At 47.7% G+C, this 21,846-nt stretch overlaps 1 protein-coding gene across 5 annotated transcripts in view; it reads left to right on the top strand.

The window, feature by feature from the left end:
• The window catches only part of unc5db (unc-5 netrin receptor Db), a 118,598-nt gene that overhangs the window by 36,582 nt on the left and 60,170 nt on the right, over positions 1 to 21,846 (top strand). For 4 of the 5 annotated variants that reach the window (XM_076987140.1, XM_076987137.1, XM_076987138.1 and 1 more), the window contains exon 2: positions 17,008 to 17,220. In XM_076987140.1, coding sequence (XP_076843255.1) covers positions 17,008 to 17,220 — 213 coding nt within the window. Of the gene's footprint in view, positions 1 to 16,204; positions 16,919 to 17,007; positions 17,221 to 21,846 lie in introns of those variants that run through there. The other variant, XM_076987139.1, reaches the window with a different exon arrangement.

Genomic DNA, 21,846 nt, shown 5'->3' with positions numbered 1-21,846 from the left:
CAGACACTGTAGGGAAGTTCTGTTCCGCCCGCAGGGGGCGTGTTAAGTGTGAAGTTTATTTACTCTGCATTAATATGTGACTAATATTTGTTAACTGCGTAGTTGCTGTCACTACTATTATTACTTACAATGTTCAAGAGTATAAACTACACAGGATCAAAGGATAAAAACGACAGACTGAAACATGATGGTGTTCACCTGTCTACTGCAGCGCTACTCGTAGACGAGGTAGAACGGCTTTGCTCTTTGATCCATTCGCCAAGGATTCGTTCATCAGTCGAGAGACACATTACAGCAAATTTACCAGAATGAAACCTTTAAAAAAGATGTGCAGTGTGATACAGCGTGCGGTGCGGAGAGGCTGGACAAACACAAGATCCAAAAGAGAAAACTCTCCTGAGAGGAGAAGAGGGGAGGAGAGGAGGGGAGGAGAGGGGAGGAGGAGAGAGGAGGGGAGAGGAGAGAGAACAGCGCTGCGGTTTCATTCATCCGACTAGATGCTGACCGCTTTGATTGTGTTTATTTTCTTCTGTTTTGCCACGGAAGTTGTAAGCTTGGGAAACAAGTATCGTGGCCTGTAATTAACTCCTGCTGTGTGAGAAAACAGAAAAGGAGGATAGAAAGAGAGAGAGATATGGAGAGAGAGGGGGAGAGAGAGAAGGAAGGAGGGAGAGAGAGAGAGGGAGGGAGAGCGAACGTGCACGTGTTTTGTACGTGAGTGAGGGAAAGTGATTTCAGCTTTGGGACATGATGTGACTTTGGGATGCAGACAGCGAGACGTTGAGATGCTTGCGTGGCCCCGGCTGACCCAAATGAAGTCTCCTGTAATGAGAAAACCCGAGACGGCCGTCGCCCTCGGACGTCTCGTTCACCTCAAGTGCCGATTGATCGCAAGCAGGCGATTTAAGTTTCATATTCTCGTTTCAATTTCATTTCCGTCTGTTCTTGTTTTATTTCCTATTTCAGTTTTGCAACTATGTCTTGCAAAAATGAAATGAAACAAAAATACAAAGCACACAAAAAATCACCTGCATAGAGGTGTGTTGCTGAAAAATGTGCAGAAGTGTGTTTGCAAACATTTCCAGGATGTGAACACTGTCCAATTTTGTGTTCAGGAACTAAAAAATAAGCCAGTTCAGCTGTCAAAGTGCAGATGAACAATTTGCTTTATTCCAGGCCGTCGGACACCTGTGCTCTAAATAAGTATACGAATAAAAAAATAAAATTGGGTCAACCTAATTCAGTCAGCTCAACACCAGACTTTGAGCGTTGTGTGTTTTATCTAGCTCATATGGTAAGTTTAATATTCTAATAACTTTTTAAATATACTCATTAAACAAAAATTATTTGCACTACTAAAGTTCATCACCTCCATGTTATTAAAATGATGGATTCGGGACACCTGTAAGGTCCGAGGTTTGATTGGACATTGTGTGATTGGCCACGCCCACTGTCTTGCTTGAATTCAAGCTGTCGCCGGGCGGAGGCTGGTCTGTCTCCCAGCCCCGAGGTGGCACGTCTGCCTCTCTGCCCCTGCAGCCTGGCACTCCGGTTCTGTAGCTGTAATGAGATCCAGCCGCAGCTAAATTTATACACACCTCCGTCTGGCTGCTGTTAAACGCCAGTCAGAACGGGCCTTCTGTGCCTCGGGCAGCACCACGTTAGGATTATGCCATCACATCACAATTCACAGATGGTACTTTCAGCTTGTGTTTTGACAGTAGCTTTTGGTTTTTCTCTCCTTCTCCTCCTCCTCCAAAAAAAAAAAAAAAACAGAAAACATCCCAGCCTGTCATGGAGGAGAGTTCTGGTATTTCATGGCTAGAACCGCCGTGTCTCTAAAAGGCTGCGTACATACAGTGATATGTGGTAATAAGGTGACCGGGCTGCAGGTTTGAGAAGGCGGCGATAATCTGTCAGCGATTGGCCTGTTCCAATGTTTGGAGGCGGGGGGGTGGCAGGGACGGCCTGTTCGAGGCCCGTGTTTGTCTCAGCAGGGACGAGATCGTCCTGCACCTCAGCTTTGTTAACAGGACCTGCTTTTGGAAGTCTCGCCGTGCGTCCTGCTCGCTTGAAAAAAAAAATCACGGCTCAAAGAAGCCCAAAAGCGTTGACGAGCAGCTACTGAGCTGTAACGTTATTAGAGCAGCCGGTTCTCCTTCCCGCTGCCAGCAGGAGGCTCTCTCTGGAGGAAGCAGCATCCGATACTGCGGTCAGGATAACAATGAGGGTCGGGGTTAGGGGCGGAGACAGAGGTCCCGGCATACATCATTCATGAGGCTTCTCCCGTTTCTGCGTTTCTGCCTGAGGGGAAGTGCCAGCGCATCTCGGGGCGATACATGCGGTTTGTTCCGTCTGCGCCGCATAATTAAGTCACTCGGCTCCTAAATCGGCTGTAAATCGACTTTGCCGATCAATAACATCTTGCTAGCACAGCGTCGCGTAGCCGGGTGACCCCGGGAGCAGGAGGCGGGGTTTGAGTGTAGGGGAGGGCGAGGGCCGGTTTACGCTGGGCGTGCGCTAACACGCTGCTGTGTTGTCATGACTCCCTGTAGAACCTTGACCCGGGGATGCAACAGTGCTGAGACAGCAGTGCTGTTATAGCGAAGGGCAACGTTCACACTGTGGACACTTCACCTCTCTCTCTTTCTCTCTCTCTCTCTCTCTCTCTCTCTCTCTCTCTCTCTCTCTCTCTCTGTTTAGCCCTGAGCTGTGCTGACTCCAGGTTTCCACTCATGAGCCAACAGATAAGCGTCTTTGGAAGCTCTGAGAGAATGAACTCTTTTCCCAAATCCCACTCGTGTCAGCTTTTCTCTCCCAACTTCCGTCCTCTCTAACACTCTTTCTCTCTCTCTTTCTCTCTCTCTCTCTCTCTCTCTCTCTCTCTCTCTTTCTCTCTCTCTCTTTCTCTGTCTCTCACAGTCAGCAGTACACTAGATCTTGTGCTTCTCCTGTCACTAGCCAAATGTGCTTGAAGGGGCATACTTGATTGTCTGGGTCCAATCGTCCGAACCTGCTCAGAGGCAGTTGTGTGACAATGTGTGGTCGCACGAGGCCACGAGAGCCAATGAGAGCGCACGCCCGTCCTTCACCGTTACCGCGGCAGCCAGCGGCCCACCAGCTCTGGCTGCTCTGCGCGATCATCCCGTATCAGCTGGAGAAAACCTCCCGAGATGTTTCAGACTCCCTGCCAGAGTTGCACAACCTCCCTCTCAGTAATGATCCACCTGGCCAGTACACCCAGTGTCTGGGAGTGCTCTGTGTTCGGCCCAGCCTCCGCATGCTAAGCGCTTGCCCAAAGACGCTTCAGGTAGCGTTCCTGATCCTCCGTGATGGAAGCCCGGGGCTGCGGGAGCTACCGCTCGCTCATGGCATTCTATAAATTAGTTTTCACCTCCATTACCTGTTGGCCATGCGGCGTGTTTAAGAGTCTCCAATCCGTTCGGATTCAGTAATTGATTTCCTGTGCCAACATGTCTACCACGTCACTCAATCTTTCTTCTTCTTCCTGCTCTCGTTTTGTGTTAAGGTTTAATTAAATCCATGACTGATTTCTATTCTACCGCCAAGTCAGGATCTATAGCAGAGAAGTGTCCAAAGATTGAACCCGCTCAATAAATCTATCCTCACCAAGCTCCAGCCCTCCTGAGCTCACGACGGAATCTACTGCGCGTTGTGTGTGTTGTGTGTGTGTGTTGTGTGTGTGTGTGTGTGTGTGTGTGTGTGTGTAGTGTGAGAGTAGAGATTCTATCTCTCTGATCATTTCTGTTTCTCTCCTAACCCAACTTACTCTGTATTTCTTCCTGAAGAAGGAGGTGTGTGTGTGTGTGTGTGTGTGTGTGTGTGTGTGTGTGTGTGTGTGTGTACGTGTGTGTCCTGAAGAAGGTTCCGTCTTTCAACTGCATCTGTACGGCATTTGGAAAAAACAAACTGTACAAATATGGTAAAAAAAAAACAAACAATTCTCTGTGTTTCCGTGCCAACACACCCACGCATGTACGCTCCAGGAGTGGTTTCAATTTCAAAGCTCGCAACGTAAATCACGTCGACGTCGTGAAGAGCCCGAATCATAACCGATGAACCCTGAGAGGAGCTGTTGGACCGCCTCAGGAAAAGTGAGGCAAAAAAACCTGGTGTTTGAAGGAGGCGGTGTGGGCGGGGCCTAGCAGGTGCTGCTCAGAGCGGTGGGGCCACCGTAGTCGCACCACGCGCTGCTGAACGTCCTAACGCGCTGGGAGGGGCGGCTTCGGCCTCTCATAACGAACCGCTGCGCCTTCCTCTGCAGAATCTGCGGTTGGCGTGCAGGGGCTAATGTTGTCATAGTAGCTCTAATGAGAACACTGGGGACAGATGCTCTGTCTCTCTCTCTCTCTCTCTCTCTCTCTCTCTCTCTCTCTCTCTCTCTCTCTCTCTCTCTCTCTCTCTCTCTTTCCCTCTTTCTCTGGGAGAAGCAGGACCTTTATTTGTACTAAAACATTACGAGCTCGTCCTGGCAGATACAAGAACTTTCCACATGTCCACCAACATCACACGCATCAAGAATTCTAACGTGAGTCCAAAAGTTTGGGATTTGTTCATCTTTTTACATTCCATTTGGCAAATGTAGACAGTTATATATCTGTCTATATATATAGTTCATAAAAGGAAGCATATCTCCATGTCCTTGTCAGTTCAAGCATGTTCTAATATGAGCTGGTCCATCTAGAATTTTGCAACAATTCCAAAAAATCATTGCCACTGTAAGATCACATCACAAACATCACGCCATTCTTACGACTAGCGAGTAGAAATGGGTGTTGGCTGATCTTAACACTGACAAAACAGAGTTTACCAAGCTGCTCCACTAGGCTCCCAGCTTGGAGAGGCTAGCAGGTGGATTTGATCAAATTTCCCGATCCAGAGAGACACTCCGTGGAGCGACGTGGGCGGTTGGAGCACAGGCTGCCCTCCCCGTCTCCGCTTCCACCCCGTCAGGAGTTCACCTCCGCAGCGGGACGGGAAAACCCCACCACCACACTGAGTGATTGGTCACGCTGGAAAGAGCACACGCTAGCAGGACACGCTAGCAGGACACGCTAGTGTGGTGTGAGTAGGGGTGTGTGTGGTCTGAGTGCTCGGTGTGTGTGTGTGTGTGTGTGTGTGTGTGTGTGTGTGTGTGTGTGTGTGTGTGTGTGTGTGTGTGCGTGTGTGTGTGTGTGTGTGTGTGTTTTCTTGTCCATCTTGGTATGCTGCTCACGCTGGAGGCCACATCACCGTTCCTCTTCGTTCCTCCTCTGTCCAGGAGCGCAGCTGTCTGCCACATGCTGTAGCCGTGACTCTGGCACACTCCTCTCCAGCAGGAGGAGACACCTGCTCAGGAGGATTCAGGTTGGGGAGTCAGCAGCGAGATCACGTTAAAGGATACTCCCCTGGAGCAGCAGCTTGGAGCTGTTTATGTTGTTGTTTTTGTTTGTTGTTTTGGTCTGTACCTGGGATGTGTTTAACCTTACGCTACGCTTAAAATTCGGCATTATTGTGCTCCCCTTCGTTGTGGATTTGTGACTCTGCCATTCGCTGCCCTCCCACAAACCGTGAGTCGAATTCCGAACAGGCTGCAGAGCTGGGGGCGGGGCTAATATTGCAGATTATAAGTCTGAATATTAAGACTCATGAGAAACTCTTGCATCCGAGGGTTGTCTTTGATCACTGGGCGAGCAACACTGATATTGATTCATGCATTGTTCTACGCAGAAGCCTTGCGGGGGATGCTTGGTGTGTGTGTGTGTGTGTGTGTGTGTGTGTGTGTGTGTGTGTGGTGGCTGGCCGACGATAGCTCAAATTAGCACCTCCGACAGCCGGCCTGGCACTCCAGCGAGCTTATTACCGCACGCGGTATGTCTGCCCTGGCTCGAACCAACAGTGGGCGGGCCGAGGCCCGGTCCCCTCGCTCCGTAACGCCAGGCGGGTGTTAAAGGAGATTCATCTGCCACCCCCAAGCTCCCCGCATTTCCCCCTGGATCTCTGGACTCCCGCAGGCACCCTTCATTCGGCCGGGGCATAAATCAGCGGCAAGACGTGGCTTCCCTCCACCGAGATTTAATTTCCCTCCCGACCGGCGGGGCCTGGGAGCGGCGTTTTCCTGCCCTGGGGAAATGAAGCCGAGCGGAAGAGGAAGAGTGACGAAGGTGTGTATTAAAGGCTGGATGAAGGGGGGAGGAAACCTGGTGCGGCCCAGTTGCACCGCCACGTAGAGAGAAGTGAGCGTGGTCTTTAGCCCAGTCTCTGGGTGTGCTAATCAAAGCCAGACTCCTCACACACCCTTTTAAATAAGTAAAGAGATGTAGAAGTGCTTTGGGGAAAATGACACCTCCGGTTATTCCCACAGGCGTCCGATTTCAGTGACTACACTCCAGCTCACCCGTCTCCTGCCTCCGCACCCGGAATACCAATGAGGGGATCGAAATTCTCTCCGCGTTGCCTGAGTCATTAGGTATTATTAATGAACCAATCACGTGTGGTGGGCGGAGATGAGCACCTACACTCTCCTCTCCACCAGGCTGCTGCTAAACAGATTCTATATCGTCCTGCTCGCTGGCATAATGCAGGATGTTTGCAGCCAGTCGATTGCAGGACTCTGCGTTGCATTGCTGTGATTTTGTGAAGGTGGTGAAGTCAGACTGGGCACTGCACCGTGATGCTTCGGGATCGATTAGAGATGAGCGGCCGTTGGGAAGCTGATCTTTTAAATGGAACACTCTTATTGTTCTGCCTTAATAGTTTTTTTTTGTCTTGAAGGAATAAATATCTGAGTATTGACTGTTACATGCGCACGCCAATACATATACATACATATACATGCACACAGCCACACACACCATTGCTTCTAGTGATATTCAAAACAGTTAAAAATTGTCAGATTTTTTTCTTGAAAAGCATGATTGATTCAGTGGTGTTCTGAATTAATGTACAGTTACTGTTTATGCATGAAGCAGAAAATGAGCTTGATTAAACCACCTACTTTTGTGCGAATATGCTTGTAATTGTACAGTTTTTTTTCTTCCGTTTGTCACTCCAGAGGGATACACTGTATGCTCAGCATGGAAATACAATCCAATCTGAAATCCAAAGTGTTTTCAAATCGGAGGCGTTCTTAAAGCCAAAGCATTGAAGTCCTTAAAAAATCCTTCAGAATGGAACCATTTCAAAATCGTAAGCACTCCGAAAGCGAACCGTTCCCGAACGTCCTGGATCAGATCCTCCATCTTTATGTTGTCCTGTGAGCTGCCAGACACGGACCTGGATCTGGGCCGTGTGATACTGGCACACTGCGGTCCACACCTTTCCCCTAGGGCACCAGAACAAGCCACTGTGCCAATCTGAACCGAGCTGGCCCGAGCGTTCTTTGTGGGAACCGCTTTGTGACTTAATCATATCTGTACCCAACAAACACGTTTGGGCAACTGTTGCACTGTATGGTGACGGTTTGTCGGTCAGCACTGAGCTCATTGTGAAAGAGGCCCTTTGTGTAGAGCTCTCATATATCCCCTCTCACAACTCCACACTTCCCCTTATCTCTAAGGCAAACGAAATCCACTTAACACTGCAGTTCGATCTTAGTGTTGATTTCAGGGCACCGTTCAATCTTTGCTATCTTTTTAGGTATCATTTTTTAGATTCGTTGCACTTGCTAAAGATGCACCATAATGCGATTAGCTCCTCTTGAGCTGTGATTAAAGGAGGAGAAGGCAGGTTGGGCACGCGGGTTCTCATTCATGGGGCAATTAATCAGCGCCTCCCACGACGGGCCGATTTTGAGCAGCCACGCGTGGTAGTTCATCACCCGGGTTTGAACGTCAGGGCTAATCTCCCCAGTAGGGGGCGCTCACCAGCTAATAACACTTCTACTCTTAAACAGGGTGCTGGAGTGCCAGACCAGTCTCAGCCAGAAGCGCCCACACACAACCCGAGACCTCTCTGTCTGCGTTTCTCTCATCGTTCTCTGGGTTTTCGTTTCTCTCTGCCCATCCGTTCCTCCCCCAGGTCTGCTGCTCTGCCAATCTCTGACTTGTTTGCTATCCCTCTGCCCCCCGCCTCATCCCTGGCCTCTCATCCGGACCTTGTTGACTCCGAGTTTTTGGCGCACTCGGCTGAACTTCGGCCGGGATCCAATTCGACCGACGTGGCGTGAAAAAAAAAAAAAAACGCGAGTTCCGCGGAGGGCATCATTAGTGTCGCGCAGCTCTGGCAACGCTTGCACCGTCTTGCGTGGGGACCCGGCGGTCCTTGGCCCTGGAAGCGCGGGGCTTTGCGCTGACGCCACGTTCCTCTTTGTCCCCGTGTCAGGGCCTGTCCCGACGACCACCTGGCCGCAACAGCCGCGAGCGAGCTCAGCCAGGCCGTCTGAGGAGAGCGTCCTCCGGGGAGTAACAGCAAGGGCCAGCCCTGCTGATACAGGCAAACGACACTGCAAGCGAATGAAACAACGGCACCGAGGAGGAGCTTCTCGTGTGCTGAAGATGCAGGGAGAGAGAGATATATATATAGAGAGAGTGATAAGGGAAAGGGAAAAATCGAAAAGGAGCGAAAAAGGAGTGGACAGAGAGATTGATTTGAGTGAAGACTTGAGATGATTTTCAAGGTTTTGAGTGGAGATTTCCTTTTCATGTCATATTCCACCGATAGCCCTACCTGTTTAAACAGGTTCTTCACAGGTTCTCAGCAGCCCAGCGTAGAGACAGCCAGCAGATTTAAGAAGCTTCGGCAAAAAAGCAAAAAAAAAAAAAAAAAAAAACGATGTCTACACGAGGGCCCTCCGTGAGGAGCTGAATAACTGAGTTGTCGCACAGAGGAATTTCTGGCCTCCTGCTGCCCAGAAATAACTGATCGAGCTGTTGAGAAGCGATCGTAGCAGACCAAAGGAGCGCAGCCCGTGGACTGTCTCACCTGTCCATCTATGGCTGAGATGATTCCAGTAACATCCTGGAAGGGGGGGGGGGGGTGGGTTGGGGGGGGGGGGGGGGGGGGCAGAAGGGATGGGGAGACTCTAGCAAGTTCTGGACCTTATGGACTGATCGGTTTCGAGGCAAAGTGCTCTTTTTCTTCCCAGGTGCACGCTGTGTTGTTTTGGTGCAGTAACAGTACAGCTTGACTACTACGTGTCTCACAAGACAAACACTGTTTGAGCCCACAATTTCCCAGCAGACCTGTCTGGAGAGACGTTTTCTCTCCCACACGTACGCTGTAGTCTCCTGTTGTTTGATATAATAAACTGTGTATACACACCGTTTTCTGAATGAACAGCTTTTAATCCAGTGATTGGGCTAGAACAGAACCTAAGTGGTAAACAGTCTGACAGGACAGACTAAATCCGTCTCAAAACATCCTAACAGTTTTAACGCCTTAGCAGTTCCCTGCGTAAATAACTGTCACTTTGTGACACAGAGGCTCAGAAGGAGGACTGTAAATCTCATGAGCTCCAAGAAAACAAATGTTATTGGTGACCTGAGAGGTGCTGCTAACTGAAAACACCCTAATGGACATTGTAACCCGGGTGGGTCTGATACTGGGGGAAATGGGTCAGGCAACTATCGAACCAGCTAGATGGAGAACAGATCTGAAAATACTGAACATTGGAGAGACCTCCAAAAGACATGGACTGGGTGTTGATGGGGGCAGCACCAGGGAGCGGTGCCGAGGGTGGTGCCAGGGGCGGGGCTAGGGGCGGGGCTAGGGGCGGGGCTAGGGGTGGAAACCGAGCACCAACTTATTCTCCACGATTAGACAGTGAACCAAATATTTGGACTACAGTTGTCGTATGTTTATCTTCAGTGGTTGTAGTATGTGTAGTGTGTGAACCTTCAGTGGTTGTAGTATGTGTAGTATGTGAACATTCAGTGGTTGTAGTATGTGTAGTGTGTGAACCTTCAGTGGTTGTAGTATGTGAACCTTCAGTGGTTGTAGTATGTGTAGTATATGAACCTTCAGTGGTTGTAGTATGTGTAGTGTGTGAACCTTCAGTGGTTGTAGTATGTGAACCTTCAGTGGTTGTAGTATGTGTAGTATGTGAACCTTCAGTGGTTGTAGTACGTGTAGTATATGAACCTTCAGTGGTTGTAGTATGTGTAGTATGTGAACCTTCAGTGGTTGTAGTATGTGGACCTTCAGTGGTTGAAGTATGTGTAGTATGTGAACCTTCAGTGGTTGTAGTATGTGTAGTATGTGAACCTTCAGTGGTTGTAGTATGTGGACCTTCAGTGGTTGAAGTATGTGTAGTATGTGAACCTTCAGTGGTTGTAGTATGTGTAGTATATGAACCTTCAGTGGTTGTAGTATGTGTAGTATGTGAACCTTCAGTGGTTGTAGTATGTGGACCTTCAGTGGTTGAAGTATGTGTAGTATGTGGACCTTCAGTGGTTGAAGTATGTGTAGTATGTAAACCTTCAGTGGTTGTAGTATGTGTAGTATGTGAACCTTCAGTGGTTGAAGTATGTGTAGTATGTGAACCTTCAGTGGTTGTAGTGTGTATAGTATGTGAACCTTCAGTGGTTTTAGTATGTGTAGTATGTGAACCTTCAGTGGTTTTAGTATGTGTAGTATGTGAACCTTCAGTGGTTGTAGTATGTGAACCTTTCTGCTCTTGTTGCTACTCAGCAATGATTTTTTAGGTAATAAATTGTCTGGGTCCAGGTTTGAAAGGGATTAGGCTTAAATTCCAGCAGCAGCTGCAGTAATGTCCCACGAGGGTTCTACAGCATGAAAACATTGTGTGTGCTGTCAAAGGTGTTTACTCTGTTTTCTTCCAGTGTTCCGTATTATCGGCACCTGTTGTATCTCTTGGACAGAATTGCACCTCTCGGGACAAAATATTTTAATATCCATATGCCTGTGTCCATATGGCTCAGCAGACGTTTATTCGCTTAAAGTCTTGTATTTCAGTCTTCCCAATAAGTTGTGCTTTGTTAAAGAAGCAGGAATATCATCTCAAAGTATATTTGTGTGTGTGTGTGTGTGTGTGTGTGTGTGTGTGTGTGTGTGTGTTTATGCATTCTTTTCAACCATCTGAATTAGTCTGTCTTTGCACAGTTCATACAGAGGTTACAAAAAGAGAGTCTGCACACAAGAGGATACTCTCTCTCTGTCTCCTCCTTCCTCTCTCTGTCTCTCTATTCTGTCTCTCTCTCTCTCCTCTTTCCCCGCAGAGGGGAATATTTCAGCCTTCGAAAATGAGTACTCAGCTTTCTGAAACCTGCCACCGAATCTGCAGTCCGCACCTGAAGTGACTAAACAGATGTCTGCAAACAGTAGTCAGAATCAAACTCTACAAAACAGACCAAATATATGTAAAATATATGTTCCAGCTCTAAGACTCGACCTCAGGACATCCGATATGCGTCAGTGTCACGCCCGGCCGCTCACGCCACGCTGCAGTGTGTTTATAATCACATTACACATGCACTCATTCCATTGAATTCGTTATTTATGCATTATTAATCTTGCTACTTTCCATCTGTACTCACTTCAGTCCACTCAGGCCTGATGGGCCGTTGTCCCGCCCAAGCCATGACACCCCAGCAAGGCTGCTCGCCGTCACCGAGACGGCCGTGTTAAGGGACCGCATAAAAATTAACCGCCGTAATGAGAAAATAAGTGACATGTCGGTGGGCCGCTCATCTGACTCATTAGGGGCCGGTCTTTACGAGCATCGATCACGCCCCCCCCCCCCCCCCCCCCCCACCCTGCTTTATGGAGCACGGATTGTCACCTTGTTCCAATTATCCTTTCTCTCTCTGACAAGTGAAGAAGTGCACGAGAACTGCCGAAACGCTGAAGCCTCATAATTAGAGCACCATGTTGGGGCGGGGGCGGAGACGGGGGCAGGAACCCACAGCCAATCACAGGCGCACTACCCTTATGCCTACCTTTTCTTTTACACCTTGTTATGACTCGGCCCTGAATTAACGTGCGGTGATGAAGACGTCCCTAATTAGGCCCCGTTCAGCAGTGATTGATTTTTGGTGTAGCAGCTGCCTCGCTGCAGTCTGACGGATTTAATAGGGCGGAAGTTTAATGATTTAATGGGGCGAAACTCGCACGCAAAGGAGTCGGTAAAGCAGAGCACGGCCGGGCCTGAGTTTACACGGCCGTCTGTAGGCTGACTCCTCTACGGGAGTGTGTTTCACAGTGGTAATAAACGGACAGCATCTGGATTGGATCAATGCAGGTTTTGCATTTAGACAACAGGTTAGAGGTTGGGGTGAACAAGAGGTCAGGGAGAAAAGCAAGTTCACCCTTCACTGCCTGACCCATCCGCCACGGGGACAAGGCACGACTCCCGTAGTTCTTCTGTACAAATCAACTCATGTGAGACAGGGAGCCTCCACCGTCCCACCACCGCTGCCCCCGCAGCTCCATAAAGGTCCGCACTTCAGCACACAGAGACTTTGGAGAAATGGTGGAGAGTGGCTGGTTGAGGCTGGTTCGGTCTGGTTGAGGCTGGTTCGGCCTGGTTGAGGCTGGTTCGGTCTGGTTGAGGCTGGTTCGGTCTGGTTGAGGCTGGTTCGGCCTGGTTGAGACTGATTCAGGCAGGTTCAGGCCTTATAAGAGTCTTGTAAGATGCTGGGTCTAACAAGGCCAGGCTGGTGAATGAGCAGTGTGGGCCAGCAGGGGGCGGAGCTTGTTTGGTGTTTCATTCATGACGAAGGGGAGTGGAGGAAGACCCCCGTGGCCTGTCCAGGAGTCCTCAGTCATTTTAAGGCTGTTTCTTCAACCCCCCGTTGAGCGTTGGCAACGATTGATTGTTGGAACCTGCGATGGCATGTGGTACCAATTTCAGAACTGTCGTCCTTTGCAATGGAACGCAACCAAAAGTCAGGATTCCAATTGTCAGAGGGTACTGCTCTCTGATAGGATGGAGCGGCGGGGGAAGAAAACTCAACATGCAAATGACTTGTCCCAGGTCCCCTCCACCCCCACCACTACCCCCACGATCATATGCACGTAATGGCATAAACAAGGCAAATGCGGTTGCCAGACGACTAGCCGTCCCCTAGGTGACTCGACAAACATGAAAAGGACATGGACAGCAGACCTGCGCAGGTGAGGTGAGCGTCTTCTTGTCGCCGCGAAGAAAATGAATCCTGTCCTCGGGCCGCGGCCCCGTCTCCAGAAAGGCAGGAGAAGATCACGCAATCTCACTCGGCTGGCAGAGCAATTTTCAGGTTGTCGCTCACCCTACGGTCGGTGTGGGGGTTGTGCTGCCACGACGACCCACATAGCACCTCCTCCCACTCGACTCCACAATCACTACGGTGACCGATGCCACAATTGGTGCAAGGGAAGCTACAGCTGTGACCACAGCAACAAAACTGTGGCTGTGACAGGGATTCTTTCATTGTTGGGGTTGTGCCATTCACCTCAAGTGAAGTAACTTTGAAAAAGGACTCCCAAGGACCCAGGATCTGTATGCACTGGCATCGGCCCCATGCCCACCATCTGCTGTGGAGCAGCGTCTGCCATTTCCAAGCCTAAAAGAAGCTGTCCTATATGTGTAATCGTGTTTTTTCAAGCTAAATCACATGTAAATTGACTGGTGTCGCCCCACTCCGTTTATAATTAGGTAGGCCTTTAGTGGATCAAATCAGCTCAGATGAATAATAATGACTTTCCAGTGTGTTTGGAGCCAGCAAATCAAAGAGCCCCGCCCTCTCAGGACTTTCACTCCACAGAGTGTTTGGATAATCTGTGGTAAAAAAAAAAATTGTTCAGACAACACGATTGGCCCTATTTTAAAAAAAATCCCCGCCCATAAAACCCCATGCGGACACACTTGAACTGAGACGGTATTGTGTGATTTGACACCTCAAGAGACGGCGTGAGATCTCCACGTCGTTTGCGCATAGCTGGTTAACAACTGCATGAGCACAGCTCCTCCCCCCAGGAGGGCCTGCTATCGCTCGACTTTGATAATTAAAGCAAAATGGGCTGATGCGTGTAGAATTGTGGAGGAAGCTTTGTGTAATTCCATCTCTGTTCACACCTGTAATACCACCTGGAACTGGCTTAATGTAATATGTAGGCACCTCAGACAGAATCTCGTCTTGACTGTTGTATCTCTCCACACTCTCAGGAAAGAATCCCAGTTGGCAAAAAGCTAGAAAATATTACATAGTTGTAATGTCTAATTTAAGACAGACCACCATTGTGACTTACAGTGGAATGAACCAGTGCAACCATGATATGCTTGACCAGAATTTTCTAGAATGCAGGGACTTCATGCATTCTAGCTCAGACTGATAGAACGGCAACAGTAACTCAAATAACCAGTGGTTACAACCGAGGCATGCAGAAGAGCATCTCTGAACGCACAACATGTCAAACCTTGAGACGGATGGGCTATAGCAGCAGAAGACCACACCGGGTGCCACTCCTGTCAGCTAAGAACAGGAAACTGAGGCTAGAATTCACACAGGCTCACTAAAATTGGACAATAGAAGATTGGAAAAACATTGCCTGTTTTGATGAGTCTCGATTTCTGCTGCAACATTTGGATGGATGTCAGAATTTGGCATCAACAACATGAAAGCATGGATCTATCCTGCCTGGTATCAACGGTTTGGGCTGGTGGTGGTGGTGCAATGATGTGGGAGATATATTCCTGGCACAATTTGGGCCCATTAGTACCAATTGAGCATTGTGTCAATGCCACAGTCTACCTGAGTATTGTTGCTGACCATGTCCATCCCTTTATGACCACAGTGTACACATCTTCTGATGGCTAATTCCAGCAGGACAACGTGTCATGTCATAAAGTGTGAATCATCTCAGACTGGTTTCTTGAACACCAACAATGAGTTCACTGCACTCGAATGGCCTCCACAGTCACCAGATCTCAGTCCAATAGAGCACCTTTGGGATGTGGTGGAACGGGAGATTCACATCATGGATGTGCAGCCGACAAATCTGCAGCAACTGCGTGATGCTATCATGTCAATATGGACCAGACTCTCTGAGGAATGTTTCCAGAATGCCATGAAGGATTAAGGCAGTTCTGAAGGCAAAAGGGAGTCCAACCCAGTACTTTAAGGTGCTTTGGTGCTTTTATGGCTAGAACCTTCAGATCCACACCAGCGTGGTCCATTTCAGATGTAAAGTTTAGGCTCCATCACCCTGGGGATGATCCTGGCAAGGTTCCCAATCTGTTGCCACCTGCTGCAGTATGACCTTAGCAGACACCCGGGATCCAGAACTCTGCATGAAATCATGGTGGATTTCAGAGCCCACTCACACTTCACAGTTCACTCATGAGCAGAAACTTCACCTGTTTTAGTCTGTGCCGAAGGCTCTCCCACTTAAAATCAGATTTCAGAATTTACTGCTGTAAGACGTCTGCTCCCCGGGGACAGAAAGGGTCTCCAGTTGTGCTGGTGGTAGCTTGTGAGAAGACCATGACAGAACTTTGAGTAGTGACCACCGAAGCATTGTCACATCATCAGCATACCGATGGTGTCCAGGTATAATCTGGGAACCTCCCGCCCTCACCCCCACCCCCCTCCCCCCTCCCCCCTCAGAAGATCCCCTTATTAAAATGTCACTCTTGGGTGGTCTGTGGCCCCTGCGTGTCACGGTGGACGGCCCCCGGGGCCTCCACGAGCTGGCGTGAAGCGGAGAGAGGCCCATGAGCCCAGCTCGTGCCAAGCTGTCAGTGTTCATTAGGGCCACTCAGGGTGGAGGACTCAAAACAGCCAATCAGAGGTCAGAAAGGCAGGCTGGCTGTGTAGCCACCAGCCAGTGGGGGGATAGAACACGCAGAGCTGAACTGATAGGGAGAGTCTTCCATTACTTCATTCCCCCAGAGCTTTGGGGCTTCTCTGGGGGGAAGAGTAGAGGAAGAGTAAGGAGAGGCAAAGAGTAACATGTTCAACACATAGGTGGTGGTTTCTCTATGTTAGAAACTAAAGGAGAGGAGCGTTTATGACTAACAGACTGAAATAGCAGCAAAGTGCGCTTCGATTATCAGCCTTTCAACTGCTTCAGATAAAAATAGACGCTTATTTAAAACCACATGAGACATGTGCTTTAACTGAGTAGGAGTTATTTTAATACTCTTTTACAACCTGTGTGTGTGTGTATATGTGTGTACACAAACATGACATGGTCATTCACTTGTTTATCCATTTAAAACATGGGAGACTGTGTAGCATGAGTCTATTCAATTCCACTGGGCAGATTGAATTTGATGGTGCTATAATGACTTTCAGGGCGTTTTTTTTTTCCCCAGTCACTGACAAGCTTAGTTCTATCAGCCAGTCGGCTGCCAGTATTGATGGGCTGGAGGTTTTATTCCAGCGTGAATTCCCAAGATGGCATGAAAACCACCTTCTTGTTCCATGTTGCCCTGCCCTCTGGAGAAAAGGGAAGATTGGAGCAGCGAAGACGAAGGACTCCATGAGAACTACTGCTGTGCTTTGCCAAGATCTCATCAACGGTCTCCAGAATGAGTTCTATTCCTGCCTCTCTCTCTCTCTGCTACTGTCTTGCTTTCTCTTACTCTGCAACTATTTACTGCTGATCAAAAGACAGCGTCCTGCTGGAGGTCACGTGTACAGCTGAGTAACAGCTGAAGCAGGAAGTCGGCGAGTGTGATGAGACAGATCTCATCAGACGGATCGACAGTCTTCCAAACTCCTTGGCGTCTGTTCGTTCACATCATCAGGAGTCTGCTTTTCTTTTCAAAAGTCTAAAACAATGGCTGAATCTGCATCGTTCTCCATTTGGGGGCTGTTAAAGCAGCAAACGCCATGCAGTCCACAGGGAAAACAGCAGCTTTACAGCAAAGAAAAATAATGAAATATTTGAAGACTGGGTGAAAATGGAAAAGCAAAGGAGCAGAAATGAAAAGTTGCTGCGGGTGATTGTAAAGCGATGAGATCCGTTTTTACATGTATGTGGAGTGAGGTTGTGAGGATGTGAGGTTGTGAGGTTGTGAGGTTGTCTCATTTGTGCTGATGTTGCCTTATCTTTTTTTTACAGGAACTACAGGGGATGCTGCTTCTGATTCACTCTCGGTGGGCGGGACCCTACCTCACTTCCTGCAGGAGCCGGAGGACGCTTACATCGTCAAGAGCAACCCAATCAAACTGCGGTGTCGTGCTGCGCCTGCCCTACAGATATTCTTCAAGTGCAACGGGGATTGGGTCCACCAGAACCAGCACATGTCCCAGGAGTACCCAGACCAGGACACTGGTAGGTTACTGTCCTGAAGCACCCAGACCAGGACACTGGTAGGTTACTGTCCTGAAGCACCCAGACCAGGACACTGGTAGGTTACTGTCCTGAAGTACCCAGACCAGGACACTGGTAGGTTACTGTCCTGAAGTACCCAGACCAGGACACTGGTAGGTTACTGTCCTGAAGTACCCAGACCAGGACACTGGTAGGTTACTGTCCTGAAGTACCCAGACCAGGACACAGGTTGGTAACTGCCCTGCCTGCATTCTGCTGCCCCATGTCCACCCTAGGCTCCTACCCCTTGAAGTTCTCAGTGCAGCTTCACAGAAACGGGTGGCTAAAATGAACACAACAGAGTTCTGATGAGAGCAGGATTTCCTGCAGGCATTTCCAGACATAAACAGCCGCTAATCCAGTGGGCTCAGCGAAAGGCAGCGTGATTAGGCAATGCAGAGAGGTGGAGGGGTGGAGAGGTGGATGGATAGGGGGTGGAGGGGTGGATGGGTGGCGGGGTAGATGGGATGAGGAGTGGAGAGGTAGAGGGGTAGAGGAGTAGAGGGGTGGAGAGGTGGAGGGGTAGAGGAGTGGAGGGGTGGAGAGGTGGAGGGGTAGAGGGGTGGAGAGGTGGAGGAGTGGAGAGGTGGAGGGGTAACGGGGTGAAGGGGTGGAGAGGTGGAGGGGTAGAGGAGTGGAGGGGTGGAGGGGTAAAGGGGTGAAGGGGTGGAGAGGTGGAGGGGTAGAGGAGTGGAGGGGTGGAGAGGTGGAGGGATAGAGGGGTGGAGAGGTGGAGGGGTAGAGGGGTGGAGGGGTGGAGAGGAGAACTACATTCATGAGCTTTCCCCTGCAGAAAGGACGCACCGCGGAAGTTCATTATTGTGCCATTGTGGCACTCAGAAATTGTCATGGGACTGAAAACAGAGAAGCCAGAAGAGAAATCTCTGATTATTCTCCTGTCTGAACATTTTACAGGGGCCAACAGCAACCGCTAACCCCCTCAAGTAATCTGAAGAGCTTTTGCCCCTCATTCTCACTGTGACATGAAAGTAGCCATACTGAATATTTCCCAATATAGAGTCCTCACACGGGATAAAAGTCTCTAAGCCACTCTGACGGTACAGCCACACAGAGTGAACGTCTGATCACTTCATGTCACGTTGGGGCTCTCTGCCTGGGAGGCATGGAGGAAGGTTTCCCATTAATGTGATGTGATTTTGTAAATAATGGAAGCCTTTTCCCTCGCAGAGTAGTAAATGTACGGACAGAGACTCCCGCTTGAGTTACCACCAACCCTTCCCGTTTGGAGTCTAATGGGTAGTTTTTTTTCTGAGCTGCATTTTTTCCTCATTAGTGAGGAACAATATGATTAAACGTGAGAAATGAGGCTTTATTTCAAATTAGCATAATGCTAACCCAAGCGTTAGGCAGCCCAGGATCGGCCTTCTCCTAAAACCACTAGACTCTCTGTAAATGCTGCAGATTTTAATACTGGGTTTTATTTTCTGCCTTTGTTCTGTCTGCAGAGAAACAGGAGAGCCGTCATTTCCTCTCCTGACAATATAGTCCTGTTGTTATCCCTCCTCCCTTGGATACACTGTTACCTAGGCGATGGAACGGACCAGGTCCTGGAGTGCTCTTGCAATTAAAAGGCACAAAGCAGGCCGCTCACCCCGGGCTGGCGGGCCAGCGTGGCTTTTTATCAGCGCTAAACTCATAACCTCCGATAACGACATCCTTTACGTCGCCCCGCACCGCCCCGCGTGACGGACCGCAGAAATGGCCGATTGGATTAGAGCAAGGGGCTAATCGGAGAGCCAGATCTACAAAGAATTGGACTTTATTGATTAGGACACGGGGCATTCAATGTCGCAGCAAAACGGCCGATATGATCTCTTATTTAGCGGCTGGCCCCAAGGCCGACCCAGCCAAACAGACGGCTCTCTTGCCCCCCAGTTTTCATGTCAGGGATGACTCGAGCATACAAGAGAGATACTTGTTACCCCCAGCATCGGTGCAGTGACGAGGCGGGCATGGCACCCACGATAGGCCGATTCACGCAGCTTTTTGGAGGCTGTAAAAAATGGCCCTAAAACGAATGAAGGAATATGTAGCCAGAAGTGTAATCTACAAAAGGGCACATGCTTTTATTTGGGTTTTCTTTTATGCTAGAGTAAAATGGGGGGTTAGTTGGCATGTGGATGTGGGATGTAACACTTTAATAAATGTATTCAGATACCTCATTACACTACTGTTATAATGTAATTGTAAAGCAACACATTGTTTTTCATCATGCGTTACACACTGGTAACCTTACGCAGCAGTTACATAACTGCATTTACCCAACACTGTAACAATGATGCAACATTGTAGCAGTGGTGGGGTAATGTGACGTGTTACTTATGTTCAACACATTCAGTGGGGTAATGTGACGTGTTACTTATGTTCAACACATTCAGTGGGGTAATGTGACGTGTTACTTATGTTCAACACATTCAGTGGGGTAATGTGACGTGTTACTTATGTTCAAGACATTCAGTGGGGTAATGTGACGTGTTATGTTCAACACATTCAGTGGGGTAATGTGACATGTTACTTATGTTCAAGACATTCAGTGGGGTAATGTGACGTGTTATGTTCAACACATTCAGTGGGGTAATGTGACGTGTTACTTATGTTCAACACATTCAGTGGGGTAATGTGACGTGTTACTTATGTTCAACACATTCAGTGGGGTAATGTGAAGTGTTACTTATGTTCAACACATTCAGTGGGGTAATGTGAAGTGTTACTTATGTTCAACACATTCAGTGGGGTAATGTGAAGTGTTACTTATGTTCAACACATTCAGTGGGGTAATGTGAAGTGTTACTTATGTTCAACACATTCAGTGCCACTCAAGCTTCAATTTTTCATGCAGATTTTATGTTCACCCTTACAGTTACAGTGGACAAACTAGTGTTCTGTTACCTATTGGGTTTACCTGTCTGCATGGACGGCCTCTGCTAAATATACCGATAGAGCTTGTTATGGTACCAATAGAGCTTGGTTAACACAGCTTGACTGATTTAATTTTTAAAAGAATTACCATTACTCACTGGAAACTCAGAGAGCAACAAATGGTCCCATACACACTATATAACTGATCCCATACACATTACATAACTGATCCCATACACACTATATAACTGATCCCATACACATTACATAACTGATCCCATACACATTACATAACTGATCCCATACACATTATATAACTGATCCCATACACACTACATAACTGATCCCATACACACTATATAACTGATCCCGTACACATTACATAACTGATCCCATACACATTACATAATTGATCCCATACACACTATATAACTGATCCCATACACACTATATAACTGATCCCATACACATTATATAACTGATCCCATACACATTACATAACTGATCCCATACACACTATATAACTGATCCCATACACACTATATAACTGATCCCATACACACTATATAACTGATCCCATACACATTATATAACTGATCCCATACACATTACATAACTGATCCCATACACACTATATAACTGATCCCATACACACTATATAACTGATCCCATACACACTATATAACTGATCCCATACACATTATATAACTGATCCCATACACACTATATAACTGATCCCATACACACTATATAACTGATCCCATACACATTATATAACTGATCCCATACACATTACATAACTGATCCCATACACACTATATAACTGATCCCATACACACTATATAACTGATCCCATACACACTATATAACTGATCCCATACACATTATATAACTGATTCCATACACATTACATAACTGATCCCATACACATTACATAACTGATCCCATACACATTACATAACTGATCCCATACACACTATATAACTGATCCCATACACATTATATAACTGATCCCATACACATTATATAACTGATCCCATACACATTATATAACTGATCCCATACACATTACATAACTGATCCCATACACATTACATAACTGATCCCATACACATTATATAACTGATCCCATACACATTACATAACTGATCCCATACACATTATATAACTGATCCCATACACATTATATAACTGATCCCATACACATTACATAACTGATCCCATACACACTATATAACTGATCCCATACACATTATATAACTGATCCCATACACACTATATAACTGATCCCATACACATTATATAACTGATTCCATACACATTACATAACTGATCCCATACACATTACATAACTGATCCCATACACATTACATAACTGATCCCATACACACTATATAACTGATCCCATATATAACTGATCCCTTACACACTATATAACTGATCCCATACACATTACATAACTGATCCCATACACACTATATAACTGATCCCATACACACTATATAACTGATCCCATACACATTATATAACTGATCCCATACACATTACATAACTGATCCCATACACACTATATAACTGATCCCATACACATTATATAACTGATCCCATACACATTATATAACTGATCCCATACACACTATATAACTGATCCCATACACATTATATAACTGATCCCATACACACTATATAACTGATCCCATACACATT

This window comes from Brachyhypopomus gauderio, unplaced genomic scaffold, assembly GCF_052324685.1.
Source record: "Brachyhypopomus gauderio isolate BG-103 unplaced genomic scaffold, BGAUD_0.2 sc51, whole genome shotgun sequence".
NCBI classification, from domain to species: domain Eukaryota; kingdom Metazoa; phylum Chordata; class Actinopteri; order Gymnotiformes; family Hypopomidae; genus Brachyhypopomus; species Brachyhypopomus gauderio.
Note: the sequence above shows the minus strand (reverse complement) of the source record. Positions and strands in the feature narration are given on the sequence as shown.